Source organism: Colobus angolensis, unplaced genomic scaffold (assembly GCF_000951035.1).
Source record: "Colobus angolensis palliatus isolate OR3802 unplaced genomic scaffold, Cang.pa_1.0 Scaffold168, whole genome shotgun sequence".
In the NCBI taxonomy this organism is placed as follows: domain Eukaryota; kingdom Metazoa; phylum Chordata; class Mammalia; order Primates; family Cercopithecidae; genus Colobus; species Colobus angolensis.
This window is the reverse complement of record NW_012114799.1, coordinates 3938269-3952781: the sequence shown is the minus strand read 5'-3', so window position 1 is coordinate 3952781 and position 14513 is coordinate 3938269. Positions and strand designations below refer to the sequence as shown.

The window sequence follows — 14513 nt, the reverse complement described above, 5'->3', positions numbered from 1 at the left end:
CACTCCAGCCTGGGTGACAGAGCGAGACTCCGTCTCAAAAAAAAAAAAGAAAAAAAAAAGAAATCAAAGATAGTGCCACCAGTACCCTAAAGTCATGTAAGGCATTACCCACCAGAAACATCTTAGTGACCCTTACTGCCTTATCTCACTTGAATTTTAAAGCCACATGGTGGATAATTTGCTCCTGAACTGACAAAGGTGGCTTCCACCGTGCAGTTGTCCCAGGCAGCAGATTCTGGACACAAAAGGGCATAAAACAATTATCACAAAGTCAAAGAGCAGCTCAGATGCTCGGCAACACTGACTAGCCTTCTCTTCTGAGTTAGAACTACAGATTTAAGATTTCACCAGAACTTCTGCCCAGAAGCGAATGTTTTTCCTAAAGTGATGCAGAGGGTGTCATTACTATCGAGGAAATTTCCATGCATTGGAATGTGGTAAAGGATCCTATCTAGGCCTATTGATGATATTAAGTGCTTTATGGAATCTGTTAACATCCCGAATAGAGTTCTTAGGCTATTCTCTGAATTTTCCTAACACGTAGCCAGCTGCATGGAATAGAAACAAAGACTTGTAGCCTTTTTTATAGAAAAGGTAAGGAATCAGAGAAGTGCTGAGAGGTCAAGCCTATTGTCATCCATTGTCCCCCACCTGACGCCAGGGCCCGCAGCTTCTTGGAAAGGGTGGCCTTGTACACTACTCCTTCCTGCTCACTGTACCATGCCAGAAACACCACCACCACCAATGCCCTGGTTAGATACAAAGGTGAACTTGGCCACAGCCAGCTTATCTTACAGCCCACAGAGGAAAACTGTATCTTTTGAAGAGGGCAATGACAACCACATCTCCTAGTTTAGGAGGGTGGTGGCAAGCCTCACCTCTTCTGAAACAGAGCATATTTCCTCTCACATCTGGTCAGGTTCTACCCCTGTAAATGCTAAGAACAGCTACATAAACAGGTTGCTGAAGCCCTGTGTTCAAATGAATGAACAATGCCAGATCTACATGAACAGTTATGGCTGGGTGGTAACAGATGCAGGTACATTCAAGTCAGAGTTAGTGATAACTAATAGGAAAGAATGCACTTTGATTAAGTACTAGTTGGGCACAGTGGCTCACACCTGTAATCCCAGTACTTTGGGAAGCCGAGGTGGGAGAATCACTTGAGGCCAGGAGTTTGAGACCAGCCTGGGCAACACAGTGAGATTCCATCTTTAGAAAAAATAACTTTTTTGTTTTAAATTAGCCTAGTGTGGTGGCACATGCCTACACTCTGGAGGCTGAGGTGGGCATAAGGCTTGAGTCTGGGAGGCAGAGGTTGCTAGAGCCATGATCACACTACTGTACTTCAGCCTTTGTGACACAGCAAGACTATCTCCAAAACAAGACAAAACAAAAATAAAACAAAAACACCAAAAAAAAAAAAGTACAAGAATAATCTAAGTCAATCTAAGTGCCTTAATAAACTTTGTCATTTGTAATCCTCACAACAAGCCTCTGAGATTAAGTGTATTATACTGTCTGTTTTACAAAAGAGGAAGTAAGCTTTAAGATGATCGGTGACTTGTTGAAGGTCACACATCAGTAAGGAACACAACGTGTTCTATCCCTCCAACAGAAACACTAACTACCTTCCAGAATAAACAATAGTTTCCATGTCAGGATCATGCATAAGAGCCACTTGGAGTCTCTTAGATGCAGAGCCCATAGGGAATTTCTTCTCATTTCCTGCTTCACTAAAAACATTATTGTGATTTTCAAATGAGTCCCAGCTGTAACTGTACCACACAGAACATCACAGAGTTTCGCCAGGGGCTGCTGCTATTCATTCATGGCTCCTACTATGTGCCAGGCAAAAGGTACTACGTTCTGGGGCACAGCGGGGAACAAAACAGACCAAAGTCCCTGCTCTTCCAGAACTTACATTGTAAGCAGGAGAGACACACGATCAGCTCATACAACAAATACTTGATGCTAAGTAGCTTGAGTGTTATAAAGAATGAGAGTAACAGTGGGCTTGGGCCCTCCTGTGAAGGAGGGAAGGCTAACTTCTCTGAAACAGAAGGAATGGGCATGGTTGTGTTCTAACAAACTTTATTTACAAACAAAGAAGGAAGACAGGAAGTGGTGGGGGAGAGCAAATGCAGAGGCGCAGAGACAGGTGAATGCCCAGCCACCATGCAACAGTCTCGTCCTAGAAGACTTGAGAGGGTGCGGAGCTTTTTAGGGTGTCCGCAGCAGCACGAGGTCTGCCCAAGCACTTCTGACAGCAAAAGAGCACCAGGACACAGTTGGGAAGAAGCAGAGGGTCATAGAGAGCTATGGCCGCCAGCTAAGACAAAGGACATTCTGAGCCTTATCATTCGAACATGGCAGTGGCAGACTCCAACCCCACACATGTGCATGCAATCCCTTCTCAATCCAGACTTGAAGTAGTGGTGCTGCATGAAAGAAAGGGTCTTTAATGACTGAGGAGTAGAAGAATAAGCCCCTTATTCTGAGTTTACTTCTCCTGTCTAAAACATTCCCAAGGTCTTCCTCAGACCTTTTGACTGGCCTGGGTGTGCTTATGAACTTGGCCTGACTTTGATGAGGATACTGGGCAGGCTGGACTCTACCACAGGATGGCTGGAAAAGTCCCAAGCCACAGAGAGGCCCATTTTTAGGTTCCAAGCTTTTTAAACCAAAAAGCCGTTTCTTTAATCACATCAGCCACGTCACCATAGAGTAACTAAAGCCTTCTCAGACACACCAAACAGCCCAGCTATTTTTTTCCCTACCAGTTTCACTCCAAGAACAGTGCATTTCCCTCAAGGGCAGAGAATTTCTACTTTGGCAACAGTGGTTTTCCACATTATCCCACAACAGTCCCAGTCCTCAAAAAAAAAAGAAAGAAAGAAAAAAAAGAAACCACTCCTATTCCTTGACCGTATTTCCCTATTTGTAGGAAGAGAGACACAAAAGAAAAGTGAGGAAAAAAAAAAAAAACTAACTAAAAAACCCTCTACATGCTTGCATCTTTAATGAAAGCCAACCTGTTTTTATTCCTTTTTCACAAGAGAGGTGGAAGGCAACACTTGCAAAAGGTCTCATTCGAATCTCAGAACATTATCTGGATCTGCAACACACAGCAGCTGCTAACCTTTCAGAGCAATCTTCAGCAGTCCTAGATGGTGTTAACATCTTAGATACAGCATCCTAAGCCAATGGGGGTCAATCAAGCCCACTGCAGTTACCTCTCCACTGCCCCCAACCAGCAACCAAAAGCCCTATGCTGGTTCTCCAACCCCGGTGTGTGCCTCCTTAAGGAAAAAACTTCCTTCCTCCCACAGAGAAAGCAGTGAACTATAGGGTGAGGTCAAGGTCTGGTTTCCGCATAAGAACACCCATACTGATACCAGAAGTCACAGCCTACAGGGCTCTGCATGAGCTGCTGGCTTCTCACCGCCTCAAACACCTTTCATGCCACTCCTTGCTCACTTTGTTCTAGCTACAGTGGCCTCCCTTCTACTCTGGAGTGCATATGCTGGCCTTAGGGCCTAACACACACCATGCCTTCTCCCTGGCATGCTCTGCCTCCACCTCTCTTTCCACTGTACCTGGCTGCTCCTTTGTGTCATTTGGTTAAAAGTTACCTCCAGAGAGAGAGGTGACCTTTGCAAAGTAGTCTCTCAGATATTTTTTATTATTTATTTATTTGTTTATTTTATTTATTTTTTGAGACGGAGTCTCGCTCTGTCACCCAGGCTGGAGTGCAGTGGCACAATCTCGGCTCACTACAAGCTCCGCCTCCCAGGTTCACACCATTCTCCTGCCTCAGCCTCCCGAGTAGCTGGGACTACAGGCGCCCGCCACCATGCCCGGCTACGTTTTTTGTATTTTTAGTAGAGACGGGGTTTCACCGTGTTAGCCAGGATGGTCTCGATCTCCTGACCTTGTAGTCCACCCGCCTCGGCCTCCCAAAGTGCTGGGATTACAGGCATCAGCCACCGTACCCGGCCACCCCTCAGATATTTTAATCCCCATTTTTCTTCCTGGAATGTACTCTGCTATCTCACTTTCTCTTGTTTATTATTTCTTCCTTCCAAAGACAACAAAGCATCTATGAGAGCAGGGCCTTTGTCCGTCTGTTTCTCACTGTATGCACAAAATGTGGGGGATAGTCCAGCCAATGACAGACATTTCCTGAAGGACCAGGCTTGAAAAACAGAAGCCAAAGGGCCAGTCTAGGACTAAAAAGCTCAGGGAACCAGGAGACAGGCAGAAGGTAGGGAAGAGCAGGCACACAGAACCGGGAGGTCAAGGAGGAATCAGGCAGCAGGCAAGTGGGATGGGAGTCAGCAGAGAGAAACTGGGAGCCCACAGCTGCTTGAGCCTGAGCTGGCAGCTTTTCTAGGACAGTGCCCCAGCCCAGAGAAGCCAGGGTTAACAAGGTGTGGATGGACCATGAGGGGAAATGTCACCTCGCCTCAGGTTTCCATTACTGTTCATTAGAGAACACAAGCGGACCGGGTCTGTGCCGTTAGGTAAGAGGTATCACTAAGGATCAGAATTTGGGTCAGGCTGTTGGAGACAGAGATCAATTCACCTCAGAAACAAGAATCGCATTGACTCGGGTGAGTGGCACCATCCATGACACAATTCCCGAGACGTCACTGGCAGGCATGGCCCCTGCCACACTGGCTGGGAGATGCAGATGGGGCTGACCTGCAGAGGGCTCTGGCTCTACACTTGCCTGGGAGGCAAAAGCCAACACACTCCTCTCTAGACTGGCAGAGTAATACACAGAAAAGCCCTCCACACTCCAGTAACAAATGCACCGAATGTTCCACACGGGCTGCCCAGGAGATCTTCCGGGTATCACTTTGGAGTCGCCAAATCCAAAAGAAGTTCAGAAGTCTCTTTTCAAATCACCAAAGCAAGGATGGGTTGGGGCAGGGAAGATATTCTTCAAGTTCTATTATTGTTTGAGTACTAGTCACAAGCCACACTAACAGCTAACAATAAGCACACAATGTCAGGCACCTGACACACAGCACCTTGCTCATGTCTCACAGTCCTTGGTGAGAGGCACTGACACCCCACTTTAAAGCAGTTTTGTGCTTCTAGGGCCTAAGTCATGCAGGCAGGATGTGGCAAAGACAAACCAGTTGGCTCCAAAACCCATGCTCCTAACCACTACATCTCTCGACCTGCCACTTAGAAGAAGCATTTTCAGAGGCTAGAGAAACGCTGCATTTATATATGTGCACCTTATGAAGATGTCATGAGTGAATCCAAACACAAGCGTGAAAGAGACTTGGGACACTGGATTTTGGGATACTAAAATCCAGTAGATAGAGAGACTCACCAAGAGACTATCGAGGTCAGAGACTGATAAACATTTTTGGTAAAGAATCAGACAGTAAATATTTAGGCTTTGCAGTCTGTATGACAACTACTCAACTCTGCCACTACTGTGTAAAAGCAGCCACAGACTGCATATAATCAAATGGGCATGGCTTTCTTTACAAACACAGGTACCAAGGAAGACTTGGCCCATAGATCATGGTTTGATGACTCTGCCTTAGACCATGGGAGTCCTGGGAAGTAGCTGAATCAATAAGGAACTTGATCAGATGAGTATTTAGAATAACTATGGTGACTGCTGATCGATGGATTCAGAATGTTTCAGATGTATTATGAAATAAATACTGGAATTATCATGTTTATCTGTTATTGCATTTGTTACAAACAAGTGGGAGTGGAGGTGTTCCAATAAAACTATTTACACAATCAGACAAAGGTCCTGAATTTAGAGCACAGGTTCACCGAGCCCTGCTGCCCTGGAATCTCTAACCAGAAATTCTAATAAATCAGCAATCATCTAAAATCAGCTACTACAATCCCTCAAATACCTACTGTAGACCCATTTATCCTGAGAGCCTCTGATTATACCAATATGGAGATGAGAGAAAGAAGGAATTTTTTTCTTCATTTTGCTGGATTCGTTTAAACCAGACACAAATCCCAGCCATACAGGATCAACTCTTCACTCTTTCAAAGCAGATGTGTAGGCAGTGCACTGCACATAGGCTGCATTTATGGCAAAAAAGAGACTGCAAACTAATGGCCCATGCATCCCCAATACCGTTCTGCCAGCCCAGCCACACCACTAAGAATCCTCCAGTCTCTGCAACACCATGTGACATTAACTGCCAGGGCTGCCTGCATGTCACACAATGTTACTGATACTGACAGATTCCAAGGGAAGCATATGTCATCAGAATGGCTCTCCAGCTTCTAGGACTGGCCCTAGACTATACTAATCCCTAGTACGATCCTCTCGTTTAATCCAAATTGTTGGTGCCAGAACTGGAAACCAGGGGGAAGACTAGGCTTTCGAGTTTAAAATAACTAAAATCAGGCCAGGCACGGTGGCTCACACCTATAATCCCAGCACTTTGGGAGGTCAAGGCGGGCGGACCACCTGAGGTCAGGTGTCCGAGACCAGCCTGGCCAACATGGTGAAACCCCATCTCTACTAAAAATACAACAAGCAGCTGGGCGTGGTGGTGTGTGCCTGTAATCCCAGCTACTCTGGAGGCTGAGGCTTGAACCTGGGAGGCGGAGGTTGCAGTGAGCCAAGATCATACCATTGCATTCCAGCCTGGGCAACAAAGCAAGACACTATCTCAGAAACAAACAAAAAACCTAAAACCAGTTATCTGCTTGATAACATCCTTAAAAAGATGATGTCAGATGGCGTTTGTGGTTTCCACTCTTAGTACAGTTCTCCAAGGTGGCAGGAAGGGGACAATTATCACATGTCTAAAGACATTTTGACTGTCACAACTAGGGTGCTGTTACTGGCATCTAGTGGGTAGAGACCCCAGAGATGCTGCTGATATCCTATCCACAATCAAGACCTATTTAGACCGAAATGTCAATAGCACCAAATGAGACACTGTGTATTAGTAGGATCTCACCATGTGATAACCCCCAGTACCTCAAGCACATGCATACAAGTCCAATTAAATTCCAGAGACTCAGCTCCCAAAACCACTTTGATATGTTAAAGTTGATTAGAAGAAAGAGAAGACTAGCAGTGTGAGTTAGAGTTGTTCATGTGACCTGTTTGATTGTTTCTTTGCTGTTTTTGAGAAAAAGACAAATTATTTTGCTAAGGTTCATCTACAAAAGTAAGTTGGAATGAATAATGTCTATAGTTTCTTTGAGATGCAAAGTCCTATGATTACAGGCATATAAGGTGGCTGAAATTCTAACAGTCTATTCTGGGATTTTTTGTAACTTAAAAAATAATATCTCTGTGAGGCTGAAAAGCTAAGACCAAATTATTATCCTTAAGTAGGGAAGCCTTCCCTATGAGATTTTTAGCAGTACACAAGAAGTAAAAACAGCCAAAACAACTGGAGAAATTTAAAGCCTACAAATTTGCTATTTGTGGAGCTTCTTCTTGGCGATAGAAAAGGTCTGACAGACTAAGAGAAACAAGAGAAAATTACCACTGAGCTGTAACTCTTTCCCTTCAAAGCTATAACACGAAATGCATACAACCAGAAACTTTAAAACTGTACCTGTGTTACCTGCTATGTTATATACATTGGTAACACTAATGGTGACAATCAGCTTTATTTTCTGTTGGTTTATCTAAACTACACTGGAAACGTTACAGAAGTGTGAGTCAATGAGCAATTTTAAAATGCAACTCTAGGAAAAACTAGCTAGTTGTTTTTTCAGTGTAAGTTCCCACAGTCGAATCCCATTTTTTAAAGCCATCAGTTCAAAAAAGGTACCATTTTATTTAGATATATTAAAAGCCAATGCCTACACTTTTAACAGATTAAAAGCAGAGAGTATGATTATTTACACAGTAAGAGCTAGAAAAGAATTTCTACAATGTTCCCTAGAAGCATCTTCTAATAAACATACACACACACACACACACACACGTATGTATAAAATTTTACATATTTTTAAAAACAAGTTTTTTTTCCCCTTTTGGAAAGAAAAAAGTACATGTATAACTGAGTATGATTTCCTGTGTCTGAACTCAATCTGCACTGAACTGTTGCTGCACATTTTTGGGAATCACGATTTGAACTCTGCACACTTCAGGGCACCTTCCTTGAGTGGGTCACAAAACAGAACTCCACTTTCTCCACTTCACCTAACCCCATTCTTGTATCTCATCTATACTATCATGGAGACCACTTCAGTGAGACCACTGAAACCTCAATTCAATGATCAGACTCTTTCACTCAACAACAGGTCATCTGCTACAGACCAATTCTGCTCTGCAAAACACAGCATAATCTAAATCCCATTTGCAATTTTTTTGTAAGTATTTGTGTATATATATATATTTTTGTGTGTATATGCAGAATATCAGAAAAATACACACTGAAATGTTAATTGTGGTTATTGCCTGGAGTAGTAGACTTATGTGTAATTTTTTTCTTTTTTTGCTTGTCTACAGCTTCCAACTTTTTCTATATTAAACATAAAAGAAAAATAAGTTACATTCCATATGTGTATCTTTTTACTCTTTATGATTTCAAAAATAATTCTGAAAAAAAATTCTTTTAAAAAAAAGCAACAAGTACACAAAGATTCCTTTCAAAGTGAGGGCAATTAGAGACAAGGGCAAGAAGAAGAGCAACATCACCTCAAGAAGCCAAAGATTAAAACTCACCAGGATGAGTGCCAGTGTCCTACTTATCGGCTGGAGGGAGGCACACAATTGGCTCTAAGTTTACTGGCTTCCATTCCTCCCCATCCTCTTCACCTCACCCCTACCAGCCTTAATTAAGTTTTGTTTAGGGAACGATGAGAATATTTTTCAGCATTCCCTGAACTCACTCCCACATGAGATCACATGGCTCCTGAAATGTGGTCAGGAAGAAGGAGCTAGCTGCAAACACAACCAAAAGAGCCCTAACTATCCTAACCCATTGATTCCAGGGGAAAGTGTGTCTGCATACACCAGCTCAGAACAATGAAAATGGCATTGCTTTAATTTCCTAAAGATGCCTCTCTGTGTGCAATTCACTGCTTATGAAGGCAATGGCAAGTGTCAGTCCATGACAAGACCATGTCTGGGAGCTTCTAGGGCCATTTCAAGGCCAAGGCACACCTTAATGGAGAGGTCCCAGAAACACAGTGCTTACCATAAGCTGTCATGACTCCAGCATATGGCCCATCCACCACATTCCTGTTTTCTTCTGCCAGTGCCTTGATGTACCTTTTGCTGAGGTCCAGGATCTGCTCACGCAGCATGGAGCTGCTTTCAGGCTGAGTTCGCTGCTGGATGGTAAAGTGCAGAAGCATCATACCCCAAATGAAGCCAAAAGTCACCAGGAAAAAGCCCAGCTTCTGAGAGGACAACTTCCACGGAGTAAAGACAGCCATTGCTCTCCAGCAACTTCACCTGTCCTTGGCTCTTAATGCGTAGAAGATAGACACAAATTCATGGTGTAGGTTGAGTGTGAGAGTCTGCTGGTCTCACTCTGGCTCCTGTGTCAGCTGATTGCCTTTCCTCACTTCCATTCTGCTGTGAAGGAGGAGAAGAATTAGCAAAGTAGTCATGGCACAATACAGCAAAATAAACCAGAAGCCATGTTTTCACTTGAATACCTCTAAGTAAAATGTCAACTCTTAAATTTCCTAGTTCAATACCTTATGATTCAGGATCTGTAAGCTGAGAGGAAATCTGGCTAGGCAACAAGAAGCTAAGCAAATATGAAGGGGGAAGTGTGTGTCTGCGTGTGTTAACAGGTGTAGTGGGGCTGTTCCAGCCTGGACCAAATTCAAAACAGGAAGTTTGTTTTGCAAGGTGGGGAGGAGATGGAAGGATATTTCACTGAATGTCAGCAAAAACCCAAGCAGAGGGTGGAGTCATATCACCATCAGGCACTTTTGTGTGCCTGTAACTTAAGCTTACAAAGTTATTATTATGTGCTTCTGGCAAGGACTAGAATATGCAACTGGTGAGGTGAGCAAGAAAGTGGATGTCCCCTTGGGGGTAACTAGACAAGGAAGAGGTAGATTGCTCCATCTTATTTGAGCATGGCCAGCTTTCGCTATCAGTGTTTAGAGATGAGATGGCTCTCTCAGGGCCACCAGGCAACCTCTCTAGGTGCACCAGCACAGAGAAGATATGCCAGAGGTACAAGAGGGGGTACCGCTTTCCCAGCTACATGAGGGAAAGCTATACCTCACTGCTCAGTTGCATGCTGTAGCACAAGAAATGTGGAACACCTGGCAGGCAGATTTTCTGTGGTTCTCACTTTCACTCCCACCATGAGGCAAAATGAGACATTAAAAGGCAGAGTAGTTTCAATATTAATGCAGCCAGATCCTATCTAATGCAAGTACAGACCAGGCCACTCTTCTCAATCAGGGCTTCCAACAAGTAGGACCTAAGCACAGGTTGCAAATGGTTAGCAGTATGCTCATCCCTTCAGCCAGAGTCCTGGGCCCAATACCAGTCAGCTTACGAACAGCGCCATTTTCTAAGTGCCACGCAAGGGACACACTGAGCAATGATCCCGATCCCTTATAAGGGACTAACCCAGGATGTACTTCAGAGTGTACCTATATGCTTTAAAGGATTCTTCTTTGCAAGCAGCCCAAAAGAAAATGGTAGCAGGATCTTGAAGCAATTAGCTTTCAGAGCCCTGGATCACTGTTGGTCTGCCTCTTACTGTTTTCCCCTTGCCTATCAACCGAGTAACCAGTAGTTGGTAGTACTACCATTAATAAAAATAAATTATAAATTCTAGCTATGTCCCAGACATTGTGACACACAATCTTTTGTGGCTTAGCTCACTGAATCCTCAGAAGTTCTGTATGGTAAGAAGTGTGAATATTATCATCTCTGTTTTATGAGAAACATGAGAAAAGAAAGGCAAAAGGTCATTAACTTGGCGAAGGTCAGCCAGCTATGTGGCAGAGGACTGACCATCTAGGCATGGCCCAGGGGTTATTAAACCATGCCCCACCTTCCCTATGTCATCCTCACTCCCCCAACAGCCTGTGTGTATATGGCAGACAATGATATGTATATGCTTAATGGGTCATGAAAAGCAATAAAGAATATGTAACTGATACTCTATATAACCCACAAGGCCTAAAATATTTACTACCTACCTCTTAACAGAAAAGATTTGCCAACCTCTCAATTCTAGACCAGTGGTTCTCCAAATGTGGTCCCAAACTCAGTAACAGCAGCATTGCCAGTGAGAAATGTGAATTTTCAGGCCCCACCCACACCCACTGAATCAGCAACTGGGGAGATGTGGTCCGCAGCCTACACTTTAACAAGTCTCGAGGTGATTCTGATGCACACTTAACTTTCAGAGCCCTTGACCAGGCAGTCTGATTCCAGACCCATATATTCCATCACTATTCAATACCACCACAATGCCCATTAAAATGAGGCTCAACTTCTGTCTTATACTATCACGACATAAGTTCCTCTGCCCCATCACACTCATCTCCCCCTGCGTACCTGCTGGTCTGCTCATCACCACAAACCCTGCACATGCTTCCTGAGGGGCTTCCCAGTCTTCACTCGGCTGCTCCTCCCACCCGGCTGGCACATGAGTGCTCTCCATTATGCTGACAATCAAACCCAGCCTGTCTGCCAAACCCCAGCTCCAGTCCCACCTGCCTCAGACCACTTTCTCCAGGGCTCCAGCCTGCAGTGTTCCTTTCCTAGTCTTACAACACTTTTGACAATGGAATACTATTCAACCAGAAAAAAAGAGAGAAATTCTATCTTTTGCAGCAACAAGGATAAACCTGAAGGACATTATGCTAAATAAAATAATCCAGGCACAGGAAGGCAAATACTCTACAATCTCACATGCAGACGCTAAAAAGTTGGTATCATAGGAGATAAAAGAACAGTGGTTACCAGGGGTGGGGAGGAGAGAAGGGGATGTGGAGGGAGTGGTCAGTGGGTAAATAGTTACAGTTAGGAGGAATAAATTCTGGTGTTCTATTGCACAGCAAGGTGACTATGGTTAATAATAATGTGTATTTCTAAAAGAGACAATTTTAAGTGTTCTCACCACAAAAGTAATGATAATTATTTGGGGGTGATGTGCATGCTAACTACCCAAATTTGGTCATTTCACAAGGTATATGTGGATTCAATCTCACATTGTACTCCATTATTATGTATAATTATTGTATCAAATTTAAAAAATTTTAAAACAGGGAATAAAGGAGTATTACGAGTTAAAAACAACGGTCCACCTTGGATTGTTTAAAGTTTCTATGTGTGACTCCATGACATACTTTAGGAAGCCCCTCCCCCAACACACACCTTCCCAGAGAAAGGCACTGACCACAGTGGCACAATAAAGTATCTGCCAAGTGAATAAGTCGCCTAAGGCACTACAGGCTTTTGTTCAGCCCTTCTAACTGCAGGCCAACCAACCAGCACCTGCCCTCTTTCCTTCCTCCACTCCGCTCCGCTCCAAGTCTATATTGAGCATGAGCTGTCATCAGGCCCTGGTGACTGAACAGTGAACAAGATGGAGTTTCTACCCAAAGGGGCTGACACTCTGAAAGCCACATTACGAACTAGATGCTGCACCTAGCTCCTTGGGAATTGGCTTTTTTTTTAATAACCCATACTCATTACTTAATTTTACCCCAGGGCTGAAGGAATTTTCCTAGGGCAAGCCAGTGAGGTGCTATATCAAAAAAAGGTGATTTTCTTTCACTATTTTAGTAAAGAGCCCAAATCACTGGCAGGAATTAGCTGTCCACTTTCAGACAGGAAGCCCCACTCTACTTCCTCAATTAACCCTACTAAATAGGCTGCTCAAGCTGTGGAGTTAAAACAAAGATCAAGGGCTAGGACCTGAACGATGGCTTCCTTAGAAGGTAGAAGGCTTCTTCTCCGTCCTTGCCTTGGAGAGGGTCCAACACATCTAGATGGTATATCACAGGGGAAAAGAGATGGCCAAAAAATCTCAGCCTAGGTAAAATTATCCCACTTCAGAGACATGCAAATTTGAAGCGAAAATCCCTACCTAAGAGGAGTTCAGAGTACAGTTCTGATTAGGGAGGGCCCAGATTTTAAGTGACTATAGAAGTGCCAGGAAATTTCTCTTCTCCAGTGGTACTTAGAGCTTGAAATGATAGAAACGATATCAGCATACACACAGCACACATAGAGAATCACAGAATGCATCTCTACAATTCCTATTGAGATGACAGAACTTAAGACTTTTCAAAAGCATTATTCAGGAGACACCCTTATCTCTCACAGTAACAGGTGGACAACGAGGAGGATAATCCTCACAGAGAGTCTTGATGCCACAAAATGACAAGGAGGATCATCAGGAATGACCTGACAATTAATGAGGAAGCCCCAGACTAACAGTGATCAAGAAGTTGTTGCCGGAGCTAAGAAGATGCCTATCTCCAGACCTTCTAACAGCTGGGTCCTCTAGCTAAGTGCATCCAGTGGGCACAGTGGGACTATACAGTGGATCTCAGAAGACCTTGTTGCCAACCACAGTAATGTCAGCTCATGGCTGTGACTTCATCAATTCACCTCCAGAAAAAAGTTTGCACCAAGTCTGTTTGCAGAATTAGCCACTTCAACATGCATTCCCTCTATCCTCCTACTTCCTAAAAGGGTAGCAATCACCTTGCTCCTTCCTACTCATGCCTCAACACAACAAAATCATCTTCCACCTTTCTAAAGATAGTCAGAGATCTCTGGCAAAGAAATGTGTCAATTCTCCTGAAAACAAAAAAAAAGGCACATGAAAAAATGCTTAACATCATTAGTCATTAGAGGAAATACAAATCAAAACCACAATGAGATACCAACTTCACACTCTTAAGGACATACAGATAAGAACAAGTGCTGGTGAAGATGTGGAGAAATTGGAACCCTCATCTACCACTGGTGGGAATGTCAAATGGCGCAGCCAGGGTGGGAAATAATCTGGCAGTTCCTCAAATAGTTAAACATGGAGTTACCATATGACCCAAACAATTCTGCTTCTAGGAATTCTCCCAAGAGAAATGAAAATACGTGTCTACACAAAAACTTGTACATGGAAGCATTCAGCAGCACTATCCATACTCAGCAGTATTATCCATAATAAACAAAAGGGAAACTAGCCCAATGTGCATCAACTGAGGAAACAAAACTGCCATATCCATGCAATTAAATATTATCTGGCTATAGAAAGGAATGAACTGATTATGCTACACATAGACGACTCTTAAGAACATTCTACTAAGCGAAAAAAAAGTCACAAAAAAACACATATTGCATGATCCCATTTATATTAAATGTCTAGAATAGGCAAATCTGTAAAGGCAGAAAATACATTAGTACTTGCTTAGGGCTGGGGTATGGAGAATGGAGGAAATGAGAGGTGATAGGTTAGGTGTATAGGGTTTTTCTAGGGTGCAACAAAAAGGTTCTAAAAATTGTGGTGATGGGAGTATAATTCTGTGGACATACCAAAAGCCAT

The 14513-nt window shown here is 43.5% G+C and overlaps 1 protein-coding gene across 1 annotated transcript in view; it reads right to left on the bottom strand.

Moving 5' to 3' along the window:
- Window positions 1–10722, bottom strand: part of MGAT5 (mannosyl (alpha-1,6-)-glycoprotein beta-1,6-N-acetyl-glucosaminyltransferase) — a 214620-nt gene extending 203898 nt beyond the window's left edge. Inside the window, exons 1-2 of the mRNA XM_011937716.1 lie at window positions 10578–10722; window positions 9171–9552 (exon numbers count right to left, since the gene is read on the bottom strand). Of these exons, the coding sequence (XP_011793106.1) occupies window positions 9171–9411 (241 nt within the window). The 5' untranslated portion in view covers window positions 9412–9552; window positions 10578–10722. The remainder of the gene's footprint in view (window positions 1–9170; window positions 9553–10577) is intronic.
- Window positions 10723–14513: the final 3791 nt, after the last annotated feature.